Raw genomic sequence first — 25,000 nt, 5'->3', positions numbered from 1 at the left:
AGGCTCTAGTGATGGCAATATCAGTTTGGTGGTCAGTCTAGCGCCATCTTCAGGTCAAATGTTTAAGACCAAATACCTGCAGAATTAATACATTTTTCATCAGTTTAAATTAAATTTCTATCAGTTTCAGTTGTTCTTTGTGTTTAAAAATAATTTGGAAATTTTAGCATGCTAACATCAGCATGTTTACATTGTGAGCATGTCATGTTAGCATACTGATGCTAGTATTAGCTCAAAGCAAAATTTATGTTAAAATGCGCAACTTCTGATACTTTTTCATGAAACACCCCCCCCCCCCCCCCCCGTTTTTTGCACAAATTGCACCATGGATACAATACTCGCTGTAGTAATGCTCGCACTGCAAGGTGTCATTCAAACTGCAATTTTAAAAATGCCTACTGATTAAATGTAAAGAGGCAGTAAAATGTTTTCCCAAAAATGTAATAGTTATTTTTTTTGTTTTCTGAGGTGTTGCTGGAGCCGTTTCACCACCATCCACAACCATGTAAAATTTTTTGCAGCCGCCATTTGTCACTTTTACAGTATGAACACATTACATCGCCTACTCAAGGCCTGCTTAGACGTCACATGGATTAGGACAGCTTTAGTCTTGTTCATTTTTATTCACTTGCATCTTCTCTCCTGCGATGGACTGACGACCTGTCCAGGGTGCACCCGCCTTTCACCCGATGTAAACTGGGATTGGCTCCAGCCCCCCGCGACCCTTTACGCAGCATAAGCGGCTGACAATGAATGGATGGATGGATGCATCTTCTCTCATCTTACAGACTAAACTACAATTAGTGAAAAAGGCAATTGCCAGCTCAATCAATGACGGAAATTATCGTTCAATGTTTCAAACGTCACTGATATCTGACAACATTGTTGATTTATTTATTTTTATGAAAATGTTGCCTGGACCAAAACTCCCTTCACCCCTTATATTTAGGCTGCATTACCACAAAATGTTCCCATGTGAACTGACACAGAGGCCTTTCAGGCTTTCATGTGGTGTAATAGTAATCCTCAAAATGGATGGTGCAGTAACCTGTGCTTTTTCACATTGCTAGCTATTTTTGAAGGCCAGTAAACATTTGAAAATGTATTTTTCGTACATGACTGTGACCACTTTGATCTATTTCATATAGTATATAGTTTAATATCACATACATAGACATAGTTTGTTATATAATGAAAATATCTTATAAAACCTATGATGGATGAGTTACTAAACCACCACCTCTATTGTCAGAGTCTGTGGGAAGATCCTTACTCATAACAATCCCAGTTTAAAAGCCACAGCAGATGTCAAATTATTCAGACTGTGAAAATGAACAAGGCAAGTTCCAATTAAGCATGCAGAAGCCAAAAGAAAGTTGGATGCAGACAACAAGTTTAACAATGCGCTTGCGAAATCAGTCCTAGGCAAAAGCTTTATGTGTGACTCATTATTCAGTTCTTTTTGCATTTGTTCCTATTTAACAAATTAAGTTTAGTATGCAGCTGAAAGAGTGATGTGTGAGGTCAGGGTCAGTATTTTTTTAATGAAATGATAACCTGCAGTAAATGAAGCAATCTCCCCCCTGCAGCTGTCTCGCCGTCGTCTTCACAGTCCTGCAGGAAGCTGTGCTTGTCCTCGCAGTAAATCCTACAACAGAGAAAATCGCAACAGCTTGGCATTAGGCGGGAGAGTATTGAGACATTTTCGGTCAGAGAATGACGCTGTGACACCGGCAGCCTCTTCACCGGAAAAGTTTTTTAAGTGGTCTAAATGTCAACATCTCCTCCCTGTGAGTAATGACCACCCAGGCAGTGCATCAGCTGCTCGGCATCGACCTCATTAGACCACGTTGGGAAAAAAAAAAAAGAGAAAACAAACTGCACACTCATGCCTGAGAAAACACGTATACACGCACACCCATCTATTCACATTATACACAATACTACCAGAAAGGCTTAATTTTCTCTGGTGCTTTTATTGACCTTTAATGCAGTAATTAGAGAAGATGGACAGGCCTTGAGTCTTTACTCATCTCATGTTCTTCGCCACTAATGAGACACACTGTAATACTAAGCGAGGGAGTCGGCATGATCTGCATAATAAATCCATGACAGATGTTATAACATTTACTGTATATGCAGTCACACAGTGTTTCCACAGATTGACAGCGTAACTGTGGCGGGGGGGGGGACTGTCACAGGTGTTATGCCGAATATTCGAGTACAAACAATGTCAACTTAATAAGTGAAAAGGACCTTAAGAAGTGAATGCATAATTCGGCAGATCAAAAGATGTTGGAGGCTACCTGCCGAAATTTGCATCCACCTCTTTTCTCAGCATAAAAAAGCGTTACCTCCCGCGAGGTGTATGCAATTCACGGCAGGCATGCAGAATTCGGCACAACACCAGCGCTGCAAAACGTCACTAGACCTTGTGGGAGCAAGGCCTGATCATTGTTCTAAGCTCACACAGTCTACCAGAGGTATCGTTAGATTGTGTCTGACTTGACAGCGCTGTTTTTATTTCCCTATCTATCAAGTCGGCGAAAGTCAGCCAGTTATCTCAAATGCACCTGTTTACTACCAGTTATACAGGGTGCTAACTTCGACAGCTGTTTTCCGAAGTTAACATAGCTAACGTTATCCTTATTAGCGCCTTTCATGCTTGCTAATAACTGTTTTGAAGATGGGTCTCCGACATTGACAGTGTTGTGTTGGACAGATTTGTGCAGTGGTGTTTATTGCACCAACCATTCAATTCACAGAGGGGTCTGTTGTCCCTGTTTGCGAGAAAGAGAAAGAGAAAGAGAGAGAGAGCGACCGAGTGAGAGGATGTGCCGAGTGAATATTCGCTACGCAGCGCTGCAATCAAAAACGATTTTAAAACGGATTTACTTGGGCTGTTAATCTACCTGGGCAGCCCGCCCAAGTAAAGTCTATGTATGGGAAACACTGATTCACATATATATATATGACATTACTTACCTGTACGCATAAATATTATGAGTGGCACTAGCAATCTTCTTGTTTTCATACAGCTTCTCCAGGACCAATTTAACCTGCAACAGACCACATTTCTAATAAATAAAACTGAGATTTAAATGGCTAGAAATACTGTAACGTTATATTTAGAGAGTAAGGTATGGTTTGAAAACTAGGATTTCGATTGAGGCTGTCTCTGCCTTTCCACTCTTTTTCAGATGTGTCAATTAATTTGTAGGCAGGTTACCAAAAATCTTTGCTGTTTTGTAAGTAATGGCTGGTCCACAAAGCTCAGTCTTCCGTCAAGCTTTTGTCATTCATTAAAGCAACTGTTCATATCATACCAGTGTTTACCATTGGTTTCACTTTTCCATCACTCCTTAAAAAATATGTTTTCAACTGAAGTCATCATAATGATAATTTTTAGTAGTTTAAAGAGAGCGTTGGCGGGCAGATTACAGGGCGGCATGTCTACATAATGTCCAGCTCGAAACTTGAAAAGTCTTACCATGGTATTACGACTGAACCGATTTTAATTATGTTATAATGACTGAGAAACAACTTTACAATATGTACACCTTGGAATTTTGGCAAATAATGACACTGCTTAAGAGATATGATTCATGATGACAAGTAATATATCACTTACTGGTACCATACATCTTTAGTATTAAAAATTATCTACCCTCTGAAGAACACACTGGACATTTTTGTGGTCCATCTGTGATGTGTGACGATGAAAAAAATGCAGAGTAATGTTAACCCATAAGTTTTTACAAAGCTAGTGTGATTTAACAGGGATGTGGTCATTTCAGTTTTATGGAGCCTCAAAGTTTTCAATATTACATCAGTTTATGTGACATTATGACACTTTCAAGACACATTTTACTGACCTCATGCATTATAAAACAGTCATGGTCAGAATGTGTTAGTATTTGTGTTTTATTAAGTTTTTATGATAATATGACATCATATTGGAATAGGTTGTCTGTTTAGAACTTCTGCTAATACAATATTTCCTCATCCAGAGTCACAATGGAGACCCATTTGGTTAGTTATACTATTACACAGTCCAGATTTCACTGACATGGGTTTATTATTTATTTATTAGTAAACTAGTTGAGCTAGCTATGAGCTAGTAGACGCCAAAAGTAACTTTTTAATCTGATATCTGCGGTGCATTTCAAAAACCTCCTGCCTTTTAACCTGTATTTACTATAGCTAGCAATAGCTACCTGAAGTTAAGAGACAAAACTATAGGTGGAACAAACGATGGGTGGGCCACAAAAAAGTCAATTTCATAATTTTCCAGTTTGCCAGTGGTGCTGCCTGTCAAATAATCACATGTCCCCTGCCTCTCTTTAGCAGACCAGCCAGCTACCAGACAGCCAGTTAGCTCATGGTTGCTACAGCAACAATGCCAGAGTAATTTAATTAAATCAAGCAAGTAGAGGATGTGCTTTTAAATAATAAACACAGTGCACGGACACAATAGATAACTTGTATTTATCTCAATAAGGCTGCACATGCTACTTTCCTAGCTGGCTGGCTAGATAAGCTGTGTTGTGAGCTTGGTTTATTACTCAGCATCAAAGTCAAGACACGGTGTTAACGGCAGCAGCGAATGGGTTCATTCAGAGTTACCAAGGCAGCGTTTTGATTTTAAGATGTTTTTCAGAGAGAGGGGCACAACTTTCTTGGTGGTTTGCTGCTCAAGACAACAAAAGCACGCTAGATTACTGGGCAGCAGGGGGCATGTGATTGGCTTGAAAATTGAGGGGGTGGTGAGTGTCATGAAATAAAAAGGTAATGTTATGAAATAAAATGTGACATAAAAATGTGTGTCACTGGGGAAAGTGCAGTTATAAAACAAATACTATGAAATAATAATTAGTTTGAACAATTCCTCAAATTATTTTACACATTTTGTTCATCTATATATTTTACACAATTTATTCATGTGTTCATTTATTTCTCAACATCTTATCTAATAATTTAATACAGTTTTTGTATTAACAAATAAATAAAAAAGGCACAAAGTTGACAATTTGGTCTCAGTGAGGCAGATCTTTTTCTCGGTTATATCTTGGTTTGAATTGAACACTTCCATACAATTACAAGAAAATACGTAAATGCTGTGCAGGTCTCCATCTACTCAGTTCACCTGCTCTGTGGAGGATACCTTCGTCTGTAAATATTTTCATTTAAATAGCACTTCACAGCAGGTGGAAGCTTTTAAGATGAGTCGGTATTTTACTGGAATGCCAGAGAGTGAGATTAACATGCAGGTTGTGAAAATGCTGTGTAAATTAGCACATTTACATCCCCCTCCTCCTCAAGACCCTCATCAAGTCATTTCTACTAAAAACTCATATGAGCGGTCGTTTGTCGCGTGTCTTCATGGTTTAAGAAAAAACAGGCATTGTTTAATTTTTGAGTTGAAAAATCCGTACATAGGAGCAAGGTCAAAATGCCATTCATGTTTTGTACCTGTCTAGGAGTCACCACAGGTGCTAAGTGAGGCTGGAAGGTACTGCGTCGCTCTGTGATGGTATTTCCATGTTTTATAGGAGGTACCTCTTCATCTACAAGACAAAATGTTACACATCATACCTCAGAATTATCAGTTTCATACTAAGCTGTGTTAATTTTGACCACACAATCCAAATGTAACAAAGTCTATCAAACTGAGTGGTACCGATTGCATGATCCATGAAGAGATGTGCATTTTCTGTGTTCAGTTTCAGAGTCCTGAAGTCTGGTATCTCTTCATCATCATCCACTTCCTCCTCGGCTGTCAGGTTCACCCTTTCTGGTGGATCCGCTGAAGCAGGTCAGGTAAGAAATATTTTGTCTTGTTAAAGATAAGGTTGTTTTTTTAAACCTAAACCTGGTGCCTATAAAAGGTCTTCACTGAGGTTTCTGCAAGCCAGGCAGCTTGTCATTAAAATGACAGGTATTGAGCAGCTTATTACCAAATGACCATTACATGACCCTAACACGAATATGGTGTTGTGACCCATTATACCAAGACAGATCATTCATAATGGATGACACCAATTATTGACCTTGACTGATACTATATTTTTGGGACCAATTATTTTTAGCACGGATTAAGCAAATTTGACTGTGTGCCATTAATAATTGAGAAAGGTTTGAGTTGAGGGGCGTCAACTGTTTTTTTCTTTCTCAGACAGTTAATCATATGCTCAGTTCCACATTTCTCAACACCACACGCATGAATAATGCTGATGCAGTGGGATCAGATACAAAACATCAGCAGGTGAGTTGAAATGAGTGCTGTGTTGTTATGGAAACAAAGGTGCACTATGTGTGAGCATAGCCGAAAATCAACTCTATGTATCTGTATGTACTGTATATAGCTAAACTATACTTCCTGCAGTGTGTAATGTAATTTATTTATTTTACATTAGTAACCCTATGCACCAATATTAATGCATTTGAGATACGTTAGTTGATGATAAGAACCCTATGAAATGTTAGTCAGGCTCCTACATTTCTATAGAAATATAGACAGTAAAAAAGCTCTAGATATTAAAACATAAGGCAATCTTGTTATTGTCAACAAATCCCATGCCCATTTTGGGCACAAATATATACTTAAATTTTCACGAGGCTAAATGTCAGCTGGGAACAGTATATTTTTTTTGCAAAGGGGGAGAAATAGTGATCAGTGAAATTGTTTGGGACTATTTTCAACTGTGGATTAATACACATTTGGTGCTCTAGAGCAGTGGTTCTCAAACTTTTTCATGTCAAGCACCCCTTAACTGACACAAATTAGACCACGGACCTTGTGTTGTAGTCAAGACCGCCCAAACCGAGACCAAGTCAAGACCAAGACCAGAGTTTATCGAGACCAAGACCTTTAGGGGCTGAGAGAGTTATTGGTTGCATTTGAGGCGATACGTTTTACATCCTATGAAAGTTAGGAAATCAAAAAATAAATCAGACAATGCAAAAGCAATTTATTGATGTTCCCAAAGTTATGGACCGAGTACAAATGCGGTTGAGTCCGAGACCAAGACGATCCCCCCCTCACTTGTCAAAATGCAAATTCTTTCCCCCTCACTTTTATTGTTATAGGTTGTCTTGCTTACTACAGTCTTTCTGAATGTTGTTATCTTACTGTCCGGCCACCACACCACCAAAGTACAGATGAGAGAAGATCTGAATTGATAAAAATGTTGATACACTGAACTGATACAGTTACCTTCAGTTATTACCATGTGCACAAAGCAATAGGCTTAACGAGTAAGCAGCAGTGAGTGCAAGCGGCAACCTCCAGGTCTGAAAAGTAAGAAGAGCCTAAAGCCCGCATTCTTTCAAATGGCCAACAGGGGGCGACTCATTTAGTGAGTCTGATTGCATTAGTCTATGATAAACTGAGCCTACTTCTCACTTCATTTATTTCCTCTGTAAACACTTTCCTAATGAGGTTATAGTTTCTAGTCTTCTTCAGTACAGCATGATCATTTGGTAAATTATGGTCCCATTTAGAGAAAAATAGACAATAAAGCAGGGTATACTTTAGAGTGTGGTTATTTTGTGACTGACAAGTCGCTACCATGACCGAGGCGACTTATATCCACTGCACTGTGTACAGCATAGCTGAAAAAGCTTATTTAAGGGGTCTGCATTTAACAAGCCGTGAACTTGTTTTTGAGTGTGGTTGGTGTTTTCATCTAAGTTTTAAGTTTATGAAAGTTAATTATAACATTTTGGTTGCCTAAAAGTCTCTTATTTAGCATTTGGTTGTACTAAAAGACATTCTAAGAAGTCGGCTGTTCAGTTTCTCAGTTAAGTACATTTTGTTAAGCGTGTTTTTCGCTAGCTGAAATTAGCATCCCAGTTAATATCACAGTAAATGTAAATTAAGGATGCACCTTGCTAACCAAGCTAGCTAGCTCCACCCTTAAAAATATCGGGTTACGTCTGGTTCCAAAAAAACAAGATGGCGACGGCCAAAATGACAAACTCGGGGCTTCAAAACAGTAGTATGACATTGAAATTAACTGCTCTTTCTGTGGACTTCATTGTGAAACAACCATACACTTATTTTGGAGCTGTCCTTGTACTGTTATTTTTTGGAAAGACTTTGCACTATATATCAGCTGTAACATTTCTGCCCAATTTTCTCTGCTGTACAAAGATGTGCTTTTTGGTTTTTATGATGTCTGCACTTTAAAACAAAAACCATATTATCTTATAAATCTCTTCATTATTTTAGCAAAATTCCACATTCACAAAAGTAAATTTTGTAACAGCAAACCTTTATTTGAAGTATTTATTAGTGAATTGCAACAATACATACAAACTTTTCAGCACTTTTCAAACCCCAAAGCCTTAAAGACTCTCAATATATGTAAACTTCTTAATTGCCTGAACTGCTGATTATTTTCTTTATTTTTATTTTATTTTATTTTATTCATATGTTAACCCCTGGTCTGTGTTTGCACTTGCTTTTGAACTGCAATAAAGAACTTATTTAAAAAAAAAATAACAATGGGTGATGTCATAGTGGCTACGTCCATTCTTTGTAGTCTTTTGTTTTGCCCTGAGTTTCGCTTCTCAGGCAACATAAAGGCTGCCCAGCAGTACCTAGTTGATGAAGGTTGTTGGGGCTGTAAGTAAGTAAATAAGTAAACTTTATTTATATAGCACCTTTTACCAACAAAGGGGGTTATAAAGTGTATTACAGGTAAAAATAAATAAATTTTAAAAAATTAAAAACAAATAATTGTACATATACTATAAAATACCATGGAAATTCTAAAGACAGCCAATTTCTTCAAATTACCATTGAATACCTTAAAAATTTGAAGGAAGCAAAACCGTATTGCTAACTTAAAGCTTGTCTGAAAGATGTGTGGTTAGGTGTTTTCTAAAAGTTTCCACAGAATCCATGGCACCACTACACAGAAAGCACCTCTTGTCTTAAAACATGTTCTGGGAATAGTTAAAAAGGTCTTGTCCTGAAGACCTCAGATATATCCACCAGAGTTGTGTGACATAATAGATCCTGGATGAACGAGGGGGCTTGACCATGCAAGGCTCTGTAAGTAATGATTCAAACTTTAAAATGCACTCTAAAGCCTATCGGAAGTCAATGAAGGGCTTTAGGCACAGGAGTAATGTGCGATCTCCTGCTGGTCTTAGTCAAAAGTCTTGCAGCTGCATTCTGAACAACTTGCAGTCGGTCCATAGAAGATTGCTGTAAAGCTGTACATTGCAATAATTCAAACATGATGAAATAAAACGATGATCAAGCATCTCCCTCTAACACAGATCTAATCTTAGCAATGTTCCTGAGATGGAAAAAAAACAGGAATGAACCACAGACTTAACATGACAAAATGACACCCAGATGTCTTTTATCACCGCAGACAATGCAGCCTGAAAGGAATACCTGCAGACATTACGCAGGGTTGTATTAAAACAACATATCACCAGACCTATCCTTTATCATTCTCCATGAGAAGTAGATAAGACTTTTCAAGATTTTTGAAGAAAGGAAAGCCTGCTAAATTAAAAACTGTGATCAAAGTTGAAATGGTTACAAATGATACAAACAAGCATGCAGTGACAATGTGAAGCTAAGTAATGTCTATAGTTTTTCTTCTCTGTCTGCATGCACACACATACAGAAGATCACCTGCACTTGCATGCAGAAATTAATTAATAGTGGGACTTCATATTTCGGTGAACAAACATTTGGCCTCTCTGATGTTTTTCAGCCATTATTTCTCTTTGCTTTTCATGTCCTCTCTGTCATGTTTACTCCCTTTTCATTTCCTTTTCTGCAAAATGTGCATCTTCGGCCTTATCGCTCCCCCCTTTCTTTCTCTCTCTCTCCCCCACGTCCTTGTCATTTGAATGGGAATAAGCCGTCAATCCTGATCCTCTGAGCTTAAGTGCTGTGACCAGTTATACTTATTACCACATGAATCGCATAGAGAGGACAATTTATATTCACACAAGAATGGGGAGGACGGTTAATATTTTTCAGCCTTGTAGCTCAAAAGAGACTGTGTGCCTCCACAATAGCTGGCCTTGGCGATAGATAAATGAGACAGATCAGACTCCCTGAGAAACCTGAAGCCTAGTGACACTTGTATAAAATCTTTAATTTGGGTATCTTTTACGGTTTTTACACTTGAAAAGACTCTACTGCTAAGGTAACAGAAGGCATTACATAGATATCGATCTTAATTCAATGCAGTCACTCAAAGTCAGACACATATGGGGTTTCTAATGCCTCTACAGGCCTTTGTGCTTATCTTATCACAGCTTTAGACCACCAAATAGTTGGATAACTCACAGAGGAGCATCGTTACATAAGTTAGATTGAAGATGCATTTAGATGAGGCTTCAGTCAGGGAAGTAGATTCATCTGGACCTTTGATACGACTATTTGTTTATAAAAAAAATGATCTAATAATTTATCAGAGCCAAGCTGTTAACATGTGTGGATGTTATCATGTATTTCAGCTTATTGGAAAGTGTGGAACTGACTAAACCCCACCCCCAAAATTAGGACACTCCAGTCAGAGAGGCTGTTTACACCTGGCATTAACATGCGTCTTGGGTGAGCCGATCACACGTGGACAGCTCCAGGTACGTCAGTTCACACCTGACTGATTAGAATGCGTCTCCACCAAGCGGCAACCTCCTGGGCTGAAAAGTGAAGCCAAAGCGGAAGTGCGGCTATAGTGAGCCGTGCATCTAGCGCTTAATTTAGCAACAAGTGAAGCTATTAGCAAGGATATGGTTTGGGGAAGTTTACATTCCAGCTAGCCCAGCCTAACTTGAGCTAGATAGTGTTAAGTGTGTTATTCCTCATCCTAAAAATAATTTTTCTTTTAAAAATGAAATATACTGTTTAAAAGGATTAAGACTGAAGCAAAAATCTTTTTATATTACTGTACTACAATTCTAGGGCCCTCGAGCTCTTCCCTGCAATACACAAACTCTCTCATTGCCATGGTTTCTGCATGGATCATCAACTGGTGAGTATACTTGCTGGTGATTACTTTTAACCCTAAAAATTTAGCTTTAGCCTCATTCTTTAAGCATGATATCGTGTATATAGTTTTAAAGCAAATCATCTGAAAAGCCAACTGATGACAATTCAAAGAGTGGACTTGCTGAGATTTAGCATGAACATTATCTTGCGCTAGCTATCTTCAGCTGATAAAATGACTGCATAAAAAAAGATTGCCCTTTCCGTGTTATAAAGGAAATTCTTCTGGACTGACAAATGTCTATTAAGATTTCAATCATTTTGAATTGCTTGAGTAAGTGTGTCCCCCAAGCATGAACTTCAGTTTTCACACCTCACCTGTTTCTGAACTCTGGGATTTCTCCACGAGGAATTCTCGAATTTTTTCCACCCACAGGTAGAGGATGCTCTCCCCCGCATGCACCCTGTTGAAATTTAAATATTTCCATATGAGGGTGGATCCTCTACAGACTTCAGAGAAATTGCACTGTGGAAACAATCATGAAAAGCTTTTGTTGTGGCTAATTTCACTCTACAGTACCTCCTTGGGAAGTCAGAAATTATGAGAAACACTCACACATAGAGGTCTTCCAGGCTGTTTGCCAATTTGGCCCTCTCTGGGCCTCGCAACCACGCAGCACTACAAAAGGCCAGAACAAACAGAGGGTTATTAAGTAGGAAGAGGAGGGGGTTTTTGAGTGGGATGTAGCTCTATCAATTCAGCAGATCACCGCAAGATTACATTTGAAAGGCAAATAGACTTACTTGATCTGGTAGATGGGGGGGGCTGCGCTTGGATAATCAGGTGGGAGAATTATCTGATCAATAAGAAAAAATTAATAAAGTGGATTACAAACAAACAGCAATGCCAGACACTTAATATGCAAGACTTTTTGTTTCTCTACCTGCAAACATGCCGTCAATCTCTCCAACTCGTTGGATATTTTGATGCAAAATATTCTGGATGCTTCATCTATAACACACCATTCATCCCCGTAGATGGAAGACAGAGCCTCGACCTCTTCAATCTAAATGAGAGGAAACCACAACAAAGCGTCATCATATGTGTCTGTTGACATAAAGCCATTTCAGCATTTGGACCAGCAGTGAGGTACTGAAGGTTTCAAATTCTAATCTAATGTATCTTTAGTGACACTATATCATCAAAATCCAACTGCACAGACGCATCAAAAGCACAATATTAAACTGCAGCAAGCCTTAGTTTGTGTCTTCTATGTACTACCATTACATTTAATGTCACAGATCTAAACATTTAATTTTCCAAAAGAAAATATATATCTGTTGATATTTGAAAAACCCAGAGCGTCATTTAAATCAACAGTTCAATATTTTGGGAAATATGCTTGGACGTTTATTGCACCTCTTAAGCTCGCTAATTAACATGGAATAGGTTGTTTGTTTACTCTGTACAAAAATGAGAGTATGAAAATGTCAAGTCACCCTCTGTGTTAATTTGTGAGCTGCTGGTAGGTAGATTTTTGTTACCTTTGGACAGAGCCAGGCTAGCTGCTTTCCCCTGTTTCCAGTCAGTATGCTAAGCTAAGCTAACTGCCTGCTGGCATGCATTCATGTTTAGTGTACAGACACAAGAGTGGTGTCTATAATCTCACACATATAACACACTTCGGAAGGTATCTCCAGAATCCTCAAAAGACTCTTCTAACCATCTAGATTAAAAATATATATATAACTGTGTTAAACAATAAAATATTCTGCCTGCTGCATGAGAAAAGAGATTTTTAGCCCGTTACCAACGTTGGGTCACTGTTTCCTAGTCCAAACACATATTGTAACTGGAAATTACTTATTTCCCTGTTCAATTTATATGGTATTTAAAAAAATTCAAACATTATATTATCACTTATTATTTGTCTATATTGATGTTACTAAGTAACTAGGAAGTGTGACATTTCTGGCTACCTGGATAGGAAAATGTAATTTGGGAAATGGATTAAAAAATTGTTTTCAAAGATAACTGGGTGTTTATTCCTCAGGAAAATGGGATGCTTAGCTCTGTGACTTAAAAGCAACGGCAATACGTGAGAGGCACTAACTGGGGCCAAACTTAAAGACACTGGGTAAAAATACATTTCAGCAAAACTACAAGTTTAATAATATTTGCTTGTGGTGTGGTTAATTTGTGTCCATGTGTTGTCTTTTTTCTTGCTGTTTTGGCTGCATTCTGTTGATGAGTGGCCTCTGTGTGCACTGCACAGCCCTTGCTGAGCTTCAACCATCACATTTATGTGTTAATGAATCCAGACACATTGGGAGCAACCTCCGGGGTGTGTGTGTGTGTGTGGGGGGGGGGGGGGGTGCATCCCTGTTTAGTTTGGTGCATTTTCATTATACCTACATGTTTATCAGCGTGATATGGAAAAGGATTTGTTAATTTCAGATATGTCAAAAGCCTGCCTGGCTTTTTTCTCAGTGAAATTTGAACTCCGTTTTAAACCATTGTAAACTGACCTAAGCTACACCTGCCAACAATTACTATTTGACATATACGCTCTCTGCAGGACGCATCAAAACACTACAACAAAACAGGCACTAGGCTAAACACAGCTTGCTAGAATGTCTTAACTTCATCAGAGGGGTTGTCAGAGCACACAAAGCTTACTTGAGCCTGAAGATCTCCTTCATTCTCCGGATTTATGATGTCTGCCATCTGTTTATGTCATCATCAAGTCCCTGCCATTAAAACATAAAAAACGAAGTGCGTTAAAAAGATTCAACAAAACTTAGAGCACATGAACCATATCCAGATCCAGTCTGTAAGTGTGGAATTGTAAACTACTTCCAGGGCAAAGCTGATTGGGTGCGTGTGTTTTTGGCTTCCGGGTTCTCGCGTGTTTTGCTTTCACAAAGCCGAGACAAAAGACAAAGCGTAGCGAACAAAGTATTTGTAATTTTATAATTTCTAATTGCTGTATTAATGTGTAAGAGGGCGCGTGACTTATTTATTATGCGATTAAAATATCAGTCAACTGCTTTTATTTTGAAAAGAGCGACCAGGAGTTCCGTCCTGGGACGATCAGCTGATGTCAGTGTAAACAGAAAACAGAGGCGTTTGAAGTGAGAGAGAGGTTGAGCTGTATTTCGCCATCAGTCATCTCAGCGTCAGATGAAGACGGTCGGTGTGGAGTGTGTGTGAGTGACCGTGTGATGTGTGGGACGATATGCGCCGAGCTATTTGGGCTTAAAACATCACATGCAGCCTCACAGAGGGCCTGTGTGAGAGCAGCTGTGTCCGACCACCCAGGATTTGACTTCATAGCACTGGATTAGTTGAAGCAGTAAGTGTCTGTTTATCCTGCTTGCTGATCATTAGCTTGCTGGTGTGTTATTCTAAGGACACATCAGCCTGTTTCATGTCTACTGGCCACAGCTGCTTTATGCAAAAAAAACTGGCATCACTTTAGACTGATTATGCATAATAAATTTAGCCTACAGATGTGAAGATTTGGGCTGGACTATTTCAGCTTGGATGATTATTTGATTATTCCTGTTTATGAAAGTTCATGTTCACAAACTGTGGAATCTGGAAAAAGCAAATGTAAAAGTTTCAAGATAGCAGTGGAAGAAGGACTCAGATCCTTCACTAAAGTAAAGTACCTGTACATTAATATAAACTCAAGTGAAAGTCCTGCATTAAAAATCCTTTTTAATTAAAAGTAGCCTACAGAAGTATTATCAGCAAAATGTAAAGGTCATTCTGCTGAAAAATTGCCCATGTGACTGATAGATTCTAGTCTAGTGGTTGGTTACCAAACTATAGGTCACACCCCCTTTAAATGGCCACAAGATAAATCTGAGGGGCTGTGAGATGATTAATGTGAGAGGAAGGAAGAAAAAAGTTATTCACAATTTTCACAATCTAATATATCCTTTATTTCATTGCTTCATTTAATGCCTTTGGACCTCAAACTGTTAATTTAACCCTAACCCTAATTTGAAATTAAATCAATTGATAAGTTTCGAGGGGAAATTTTATGTAACTGGTTATATACAACTGCACACGCTCAAATATGAATATTTAAATGCTAATAATGCTGTTGCAATAAAAAGTTACAGTTTAGAGGTAATATTGAAGGTGTTTCCCAGAGATTGAATCCTTCAGAAGAAAAACAGGTCGAGTATCCGTTACTGTCACATGCTTCCCAGGTAAACCTGTTCCTGTGCCATAGCGTTGGTTAAAGCAAGATTCATCTTTGTTGCCTGTGCATACCAACGTTTTGAGGGCAAATGTAGAACGTCATGAGGACTAAGGCTGTAAACGGGAACAACAGGATTTGTTTCCTTCCTGTAAGGCTGATCTGGTGACAGTATATTTTGTAATATTTCTTATTTCCTTCTTCTCCCCTTTGAAAGTTGCTTTTCCTCCCTGTCTGAACACTCTTGTGACTATTTCCTCACGTGTCCTAAACAATGAGAGACAATGACTTATTAAGCAATACAAACCAACAACTTCTCCTGGCTGAACACGAGGTTTGATGAGTCGCTTTAAAGGTGCACACTCCCGTGATTTTTATCAAGTTCACTTCTCTCATCACAGGGACTACTGCAAATTGTGAAAACTGAAAACAATAAGCCTGATGCTGTCACAGTGACGTCATCAGGTCGGATATACATATCTATTTGCATTTCGTACAAAGACTCAAATGTTGCCTTTATAGAAAAAACACGTGCTTCCACTGATAAACCTACAGGCGTATCGGTTTTCTTGCCATTTAGTTGGCGGCAGTGATTAGTAAGGAGCATAAACCTCCTGGGTTTCTTTTCAGAGACATGGCACACATGTCCTTCTGAAAGCATCTTTTTTATGCTGTCACTGTTTCTTTCCTGTGTTTCCTCTGCAGGGGTCCATGGAGGAGCTGGAGCCAGAGGAGCAGTTCCTGCAATACGCCAGGAACGGAGATCTGCCTGGGATACAGAGGCTTCTCATGTCCAAGATAAGGGAAGAGACTCAGATCAACATAAACTGCAAAGGTACATGAGCAACACGCGGGAGTAATATCAATCAAAGTTTGTAGTGTAACAAAGTATGTGTTTTCTCAGGTAAGATGAGGTCTAACCTGGGATGGACGCCTCTTCACTTGGCCTGTTACTTTGGACACAAAGATGTAGTGGAGGAATTACTTAAGGTGGGGTTTCTTTAAAAATAACAAAAAAAAAACATTAAAACAGTTTAAGTTTTTAAATATTTTACTTTTTGAATAACTGGATGGCTGGGGTGTGTGTGTGTGTGTGTGTGTGTGTGTGTGTGTGTGTGTGTGTGTGTGTGTGTGTGTGTGTGTGTGTGTGTGTGTGTGTGTGTGTGTGTGTGTGTGTGTGTGTGTGTGTGTTGCACCCTGCAGGCAGGGGCAGATGTTAACTTGCCCAATAATATCGGAGACACACCTCTGCACAAAGCTGCCTTCACAGGAAGAAAGGTACCTCCATACTTCATCAATTTGCCTTTCAGATTTTAAGTTTACACTTCTCGTCTCTTTGTTGATAGTATGGTTTTGTGCATGCATTTATTCATCCATTCAGTCAATCAATCAATCAAACAATCACGTATTGATCAGGAGGTTGTCATGCTGCTGCTGCACTATGATGCATGTGCTACTGTCATCAATGGGACAGCACAGATTCCCAAAGATGTCACGCAGAATGCAGAGATCAGAAGCATGCTCGAAGGTGAGATAGACACTTTCTCATCTAAGAGATTTCATTGAATTTATCAAATCTCCATGCTTGATCTTTTAAAATATTAATTCATACAAGGTGTTTATATAATTTATAGATTCTAAAATCCTCCTACATTTTTTTTTCTTGTAAATCCCATCCTTTTACTGATACCAGCGGCCGAGAGAACAGAGGAGAGGAAACTAGAGGAGGAACTTTTGGAAGCTGCACGAGAAGGAGACCTTTCAACTCTAACTGAGCTGGTTAGTGCCAGATGCTGATAACTAATCTAATACTCTCAAAGATATGAAACAGAAGTCTGAAACATGTACTTTAATATTATATTTTGACCAATAATAGTGTACAATCTCCTCAGCTAATTTGAACAAATTTCTGTAGTCACTACAGTTAGGGGGGAAAAAAGGAGCCATGCTAGCGGCGTGGCTATAGGGATAGCAGTATTAGTCTGTCGATCTCACCCTCTTGGTCCAGACTGAAATATTTTGTACAGACATTCATAGTTCCCAAAGGATAAATCCTAATGACTTTGGTGATCCCCTTTTATTTTTTAGTTTGACCATGAACTTAAAATAAAGGGAAATGATATTAGTGGTTTTAAGGGAAATATCTCAACAACTAGTGGATGGATTGCCATGAATTTGGTTCACGCATTCATGTTCCCCTCAGGATGAATTGAAATAACTTTGGCGATCCTCTCAGTTGTCCATCTAACACCATTTTCAGGTCAAAAGATGTTTTTTGTGTGTGCCTGCTAAACATCAGCATGTTAGCATTGTCACTGTGAGCATGTTAGCATGCTGGTTTGATATGTACTGTGAGCTCTTACTAGAATGTATTGTCAGTCGTAGATCTGTAGTTGATGCTCTGTTGATGCTTGTATGTTGTTCCTCAAATGTAAGTCGCTTTGGATAAAAGCGTCTGCCAAATGAGTAAATGTAAATGTGGTAGCCTCACAGACCCGCAAGCATGACTGAGGACTGTTAGTCTTTTTCGTTTACAGGTACACTCAGTTATTGTCACATAAGTTCACAAGTCCAGACAAGTAGGCCTACAAGTCAACTACGCCCTTTTAAATCTCAGAGACAACAACACAATTGTCCATGAAAAAACTGCATCAGAAAAAGCTATTTGCAGTATGTGCCACAAGAGTCTTCAGACACACAAAATGAACACTGGCAGTTCAGATTTGAAAAGCTATTCTAGCTCTTGGACACGGAGTGCAAAATAAAAGGCTCATCCTTCAGTTCTAAGCAGAATAATAAAGACCTGCAGGACATTTAGGCCCACACAGCCCATCTGTTTTTCTCCTGTGTGTTTGCTGCAGCTCAGCAGGAAAAAGCCTCCAGACATCAACTGCACAGATCTGTTGGGTAACACTCCGCTGCACTCTGCAGCCTATAGAGGCCAGAAGCAGTGTGCCCTGAAGCTGCTAAAAAGTGGAGCAAGCCCCAACATCAAGAACAAGAATGGTAAGACCCATCAGCTAGGGCTGCCAAAAATTAATGACTTCTGTCTGTAAAGGCTGGCTATATTCAATGTTTCACTTGAAAAGACCAAAACCAAAAATTAATTGATAATACTTACAAGTATTCCCTGTGTAGCCTGATGTAGCTTATTCCTTTGTGCCGTAAAAATTCCACTGATGTCCAAAAACTATTAAAGACCAAACAGTGAGAACCACATACAAGGTGGAGAAAGTGGAAAGTAATGAGACATTGTTGGGTTTAGTATTTTGATAAAAAGTAAGAAAAATATAGAATATACACCAGTCTTATCCTTAAACAAACCATATTCCACATTTCTTTAAGACTGTTGATCCAAAAAACTTTCCTTCTGGCATTGAGTGAAAAGATATGTCTTCATTTATCCACCCAAACACAAATGGCAACTGACTGAGTAAACAGCTTTCATTACCGAAGATATTTTCAAAGTTTAACCTCTGATTATTTTTGCCAACCTCCGTGGTTATTTCTGGGACTCGAGCGTGATTATCAGTTCACAAAATGTAAACACTATGATTACGTGAGACAGACACAAGCTGGGCTTGGTTCGAATGTAAATGACTTCCAATTTATAACGGTTTTCACTGGCCTTTAAATATGGTTCAATCAGGCATTTTTCCCCCCTCTGTGTGTTCTGTTGTACTAAAGCCCCACTTGTCTTATGTGTCCATTACTCACAGGCCAGACAGTGTTTGACCTGGCTAGTGATTCGGCAATGAAGCAGATCATTGTTCATCGAGTGAGTGCTCAGCTGAAAGTCCGCCTCCTGAAGTAACTTAGATCTGTTTTTTTTTTTTTGTTCTTTCTTTCTTAATGTTTCATATCTGTCCCTTGCAGGGTATGATGCAACATGTCAAGAAGTACGAAGGACTCCTCTGGAAGGTAAAGTCTGGGAGTTATGGTGGCTGAGAGCCCCCTCCCTATGTGTTACAGATTGAGAAAACACAAGCAAATGGAGAAACTATACTTACCTCATACGTTGCATTTAGAGACCCCGCTATATACAGACGTGTTGCAATACATTTAGGAAAATAAGGTTTCAGTTCTGCATTTAGTCTTAAAGTTAAATGCACAAAACATTTTAATAATTATTTTCAATTTTGTCTACACTGCAGGATAAAACTCTCTAACTCTCATAGGCTCATATACCTTTAAAGAAAAGAAACTATGCTTTTATTTAGGAGTTTGGATTATTTTGTAAAAATTCAGGCCACAAGACTTGATTTTGTTCTTGTCATTGAGTGTACAGAAAAGCTGACCTAGTTCGGTAGGAGTGAATCATTACATAGTGAATTGGGTTTGGGCATTGATTAGTTTACTGGGACGATGAAGAGTCAATGACCTGCAACATGATTCACATGCAGCACAATGAGGATGTCACAGCAGCAGTGTAAGATACTACAGGCTTCACTGAGCCACTGCAGGATCATTAACATATGGATGGCTTTATTTACACATCCATTCGATATGGAGAAAAATTAGCATTGATTTGGCCTTGTGTTTAGGTCTACATGATGAATGTTAATCCAGTATTGACTACTTTTTGAGCTCTGTTTTGTTCTTCACTAACTCCTGAGGGAAACGGCTGGCAGCTAAATGCTACCAGCTAGTTGCTACCTTTACTAGCATTATGCCATTTTTTAGAAACAGCTGTGAGCGTGAACCATAACAGTAAAGCTGCAGGCCAGAAAACCAAAACTACGTACTGAAAGATTCTAAAATGCTCTGTAGAGCTGAAGGGATCTGCAGAGTGTGGTGATAAGTCACTGTGGGTTCATTACTAGTGGCAACCCCTTATACATACAAGTATTGATCCTTTGTTAACAGACAAATATTGATTTTAGCATCTTTAAGAAAGAAAAAACAACAATGATATAATCCTGCTAACAAGTAATTTCTGATGGTGGATTCCTCTGTGCCATAGAGCTCCATTGTTGTCCAAAAACACATCATTGAGCCTCACTGGGTGACGTGTTCCTCCATGACGATGAACGGCCACTGTAGTTTATTTTGAGTCATTCCCACATCCAACGCCTGATGCCAGAAATACTCACAGGCACACCAAATGTTTATTAATGCACAGCTGTGGAGTCTATTTAAAAGTCAGATACTGGCAATTACGGCAGCTTCCGAGTTACATGACCGCAGCATTGTAGAACCCTGAAAATTGACTTTATTTTTACCTTCTGCTGCGCTAATCAGTCAGAAAGCTAACCCAGACATGGTTCTCTCATGTGCGTCAGCATTTGAAATATGTTTCTAAATGCGGGGCGAGTGTCGTCAAATACGTGAATGCATTTCCAATTTGCTGTATTTTCTCAAGGCGTGCTGTGCTCTCTCTCAGCTACCATTCAAATCAGAACAGACTGAACAATAATAGAAGTCTGAGAATCAAATGGATGATTCTTCTCTCTGTGTCTCATCCTGCAGAGCTCCAGATTTTTTGGTTGGCGCTCCTACTGGGTCATCCTTCAAGATGGGGTTTTATCCTGGTACTCAAAACAGTAGGTACCAATTCCCACCTTCGCTGGGCTCCTTGAATTAGTGAACATGTGAAAAAGCACCAGATTATAATAGCACTGCGCACTTCTGATTAGAAAGGTGGTGGAAGTAACAGATAAATGAGTTAGAAAATATAAGGATTCTGTCTTATAAAGCCCCATTGAAAATCATCTGTAGGGAAAAGTAAAATTCAAGCCTTTAAAAGAAACCCCTCAAATTATCACTTCTTTCTTGCCTAATGAAGGTCAGACGGAGCTGCCAGTATCAGGAGACAAGGCTGCAAGTCCCTCACACATGCTCAGTGTTTGGTAATCCAACAATTAATAACCACTCTCCCTTTTTTTGACCCCTGTGTTGAATTTGTGTGAGTATAACTTTTGCGCAATGTTTTTGATGTTCTCATTTCCAGATCCGGGCCAAGGATAGCTGCTTTTTTACCCTTAAGTGCTTCGATGACAGCGTGCATCATTTCAAAGTATCACCAAAAAATGACCCAGAGGCAACAAGAAAAGTATGTTTCATTGCTCTTTTGTGTTAACTTGTTAAACACTCATCTCCTGACCCACTTTGACAGAAACAACATTTTGCATATGTCTGTTTCTACTTTTATCCATTTATGGCCCTAAAATAAAAAAGAATATTTATTTCCAAAGTCAATCTCTAAATTGGTTCTAGATGGATTCTACCTCTGAAGCACCACAGGGCTAAAAAGATGATCATATTGCTCATTGTAGTTTTGTAACCTCAAAACAAAAATATTCTTGAGTTTATAAAGAACATTGTAAATTACACTGATACAAATGCTAACTAAGCTCAGAGTCATTTCTTATCTTGTTTGACTTAGATTTTTACGGCTGAACCTTTATGCTAGTCTACGATCTTGTTAATTACACAGCTCATTCTGTTTGTTGGTAGGAATGAATGTTTTTAGCCTATTAGTAACTCAAGTTCCTGTGACTTCTTTTGAGATAACCGTAATGAAGGACAACATTTTAAAATGTAGGAATCGGAGAAAACTTTAGGTCTCTACTGTCGCTGCTAGTTACTGAACATGCTGATGCTAACCATGCTCTGCAAATGGGTTTGTGTCTGTTTATAACTTGTTGTATGTGCCCAAATATATTTGCATCATTATTCCTTTTAGTAATTAGTACAGTGATTTTGTGTATATAAACAAAGTGTGATTTAACCGTCCACTTTTTTTCACTTGGACTTGGACTCGGACTTGAGTCACAAAAATAAAATGCATGAAATATGCAATATTCTGTGTAGTTTTGGATCTCTGACAAACAGGCGTGCATAAGTAGTAACATAACCAGGATGCCTGCAACATCTCCATAACCTCACTGGAAATGGAGGAAACTCTTAATTCAGATGAGAGAAAGTAGCTTTTGATTATAAAACCAGTCTGTACACGAGTAAGCCCTGTCTTTCCCCACTTCATAGCCAGCAGATCACTCGCTGCAGCAAATTATCCTGACGCACAAGTCACTTATTTGTGAGATAATTAATAATACATTTTCATTTTTCTATTTATTCATTATAAGAAATAACCTAGTTTTTATGCCATCTGCCCAGTTTTAGATAAGACATCAGAGGGGGCAGTGCAAAGGATTCATGAAAATTGTAAAATATTTTTTTGTAATGCTCCTACAATTATCTCTTCTTATTATATTAAAACTAATATTAAAACTGAACTTTAAAGTTCTATTGGACAAGATGTATGTTTGTGCACTCAACTAACCAAGTCTGTTCCTAGTTAAGCTTGACTTCCAGTAATGCTTATTTTTTCACCTGTTAAGCAGTTTCAAGTCTGATCCCTCATCCACTACTCTGCCTAGTTATTAAAAAGCAATAATAATAATTAGTCAGCTCAGTCATGTACAGGATCAGAATGGATCCTGGTTTTGTTGTGACCAATCAGAGATGGATTAAAATAAAAACCAGGAGCAGTGATGTAGAAACACTTAAATGTTCCAAACAGAGAGAAACTCATCTCAGGGTTTTTTGCACAGTGGATGCTTTGATTAATTATTTGCAACTTGACATTAAATACCCTGTTTCCATTAACTAAAAAGTATTTGATGTGATTGTGGCCATTGTTCCATCGTTATTTTTATACTAAGAATTGGTACTGGGAAAACCTTGTTTTTTGACTCACATGTCACATCTCAAAGACTTGGTCCAAAAGACTTAAAAACAGCTCTGCCCTCTGAGCAGATAGAACCTAATAGGAGATGAGTTCTCTCATGACAAACCAAAGAAAAATCTGTTTTTGTCTTCCAGGCATGGCTGGATGCATTGGAGGAGCACTCTGCTTACAGCACACACTACTGCTCCCAAGATCAGGGCAGTGAGGAGGAGGAGGAGGAGGAAGTGATGTCACTTGGGGAGCTAACAGCATCACTACAGGTGGCTGTAAACAAAAAAATCCATAATTAGTATGTCAGCATATTGAGCTGCAGTGTTTTTCGGCAAACTTGAAAGCCCCCATACCCCCCACCCTGCGCTGCTTCATCTGTTCATCTGCAGTCTCCTCTCATCTCTCTGAATCCAGGCAGCAGAGGCCAGCCAAAAGAAACTGGAAGAGGAAGTGGCAGCTTTCCTGTCCATGCTGAAAAATGATGGGCTGGCAGAAAGTAAAACCTGTTCTCTTTTTTTATCAGTTCAGTTTTTATTTTCAATATATTGTAATATATTTAACGGAGGAGAAACCCCACAGATATGAACCGTCCAAGAGTGGAAATTAAAAAAAACGTATGATTAAAATTACAAGCATCATTCAGCAGATTAAAAAAGCACAGTATTGATGAATAATGTCTGAAATCCTCATAATTAAGACTCTGCACCATCTGTTTCTGTCATTAGAGGTTTGCGGGGGTTGTTATTTGTTGCTTTTCTGAGAGCATGAAAAAAAGCTTCTTCTGCTTTTTGAGCAGCTTGATTATTTTATTTTTTTTCATTTTAGCCATTACTTTGTGCCAATTGATGTGTTGTCCCCTCAGGATTTCCATCCGCCATACTGCAGAAAATGCAAGAAATCTGTAAGTTGTCCAGCGAGACCAGTTCCAGTCTTGGTGTCTGTCTTAGCTTCTTCTCCAGACAGGAGGGGGTAAGTGTCCGGGATAGATTTGTGTCTGTGTTTGAATGCCTGTTCGCAGTCAGGTTATACAATAGATTTTCAGCATTTTACTCTCCACAACCCATTGCAGTTCACTCAAATGATAAAAAATATATTTTTGGTATTATGTGCTGATATTGGGAGATATTCAGCTCTGAAACGTCATGGGATTTAATTTTCAAAAAAATGACAGATTGTTTTGAAATCCATGGATCACAGAGTAATTATGTTGTAGACCATGAAGACTGAGTGAGAAAATATGTTTCTTTGTGGTTTGAGTGAACTGACCTTTTAAAAAATTGCAAACCATAAATACTATAATCAACAGGATCCTTAATGTCTGTGACCCTCAGCTATATAATGATGTTTTTTTATTTTGTTTTTAAGAAAGAAATGCTTCATCAGAAAGCGGCGGCACATCTCACTCGTTGTTATGAAAGCCACTCAGTGAAGTACAGTGATTAAAAGCTGTCCGATGGGGTTTCTTTGTGTGTGATTCAATGGATTTGATTATAATGGAAGGATTCAGTGGATAAATTACTCTCTCTCTCCAGAAAAAAAAAATAGATAGCTCCGCTTATAGCTCACAAGTGCCAACCCTGTACATCAATTCTGTAATGCAATAATATATTGCACTTGACAAAACATAGTGTTACATGGCGATTCACATAAGAGACCCATTTCACGTTTTGAGTGCAGGAGGCTCTGTGTGGCTTGTTGATGTGTGAAATTATGAATGGCTTGAGAACTTAAACCTCAGAGTGATTCAGAAGGATGCTGAACTTGGAATTCGTTGGGGCATTGAGTAGCGAAATTGCATTAGTGCTGTAATGTATATGTAAACACAGAGCCAAACAGAGTCGAGCGAGCAGGATTTTACTACACTGGCCCCAAACACGGCACCGGACACAGTGCACCAGACAGAAGAGGCTCAATAGGAGAAGCCAATATCGTCACATCACAGTGCATGACATTTTACTCTGTAAGATTGATGCTGTTGCGACAAATAAGGATATTTCATCATGTTGATGCAAAAATCATAAAACCAGACTACGAGGCTACAGGCATGCTAGCAGCTCTTTGAAGCTCTTCTTAGGTGCTGCATAGCATTGAGCAAAATGCTAATATCAGCATGCAAACATGCTCACAGTGACAATG

At 38.8% G+C, this 25,000-nt stretch overlaps 2 protein-coding genes across 2 annotated transcripts; one reads left to right on the top strand and one right to left on the bottom strand.

Annotated features, from left to right (window-relative positions):
* Positions 1–1,557: 1,557 nt before the first annotated feature.
* On the bottom strand, positions 1,558–13,824 carry LOC119894642 (protein IMPACT-B-like; the record flags this gene model as incomplete). The annotated part of the gene is given in 9 exon segments (XM_038707304.1): positions 1,558–1,648; positions 2,986–3,059; positions 5,473–5,567; positions 5,681–5,806; positions 11,345–11,430; positions 11,583–11,645; positions 11,771–11,823; positions 11,911–12,033; positions 13,647–13,824. Coding segments are annotated over 9 exon segments (759 nt in total), but the record flags the coding sequence as incomplete, so codon positions are not given.
* Positions 13,825–13,949: 125 nt separating this feature from the next.
* Positions 13,950–23,833, top strand: LOC119894641 (oxysterol-binding protein-related protein 1-like; the record flags this gene model as incomplete). Its single annotated transcript, XM_038707303.1, is given in 15 exon segments — positions 13,950–14,322; positions 15,886–16,015; positions 16,085–16,170; positions 16,384–16,458; positions 16,597–16,708; positions 16,874–16,959; positions 18,042–18,186; positions 18,900–18,958; positions 19,057–19,101; positions 20,650–20,723; positions 20,966–21,029; positions 21,131–21,232; positions 23,008–23,133; positions 23,279–23,360; positions 23,727–23,833. Coding segments are annotated over 14 exon segments (1,287 nt in total), but the record flags the coding sequence as incomplete, so codon positions are not given.
* Positions 23,834–25,000: the final 1,167 nt, after the last annotated feature.

The sequence above is a fragment of the Micropterus salmoides genome, unplaced genomic scaffold, assembly GCF_014851395.1.
Source record: "Micropterus salmoides isolate LMB-PRFRI ecotype aquatic unplaced genomic scaffold, ASM1485139v1 Ms_hic_scaffold_820, whole genome shotgun sequence".
NCBI lineage: Eukaryota > Metazoa > Chordata > Actinopteri > Centrarchiformes > Centrarchidae > Micropterus > Micropterus salmoides.
Note: the sequence above shows the minus strand (reverse complement) of the source record. Positions and strands in the feature narration are given on the sequence as shown.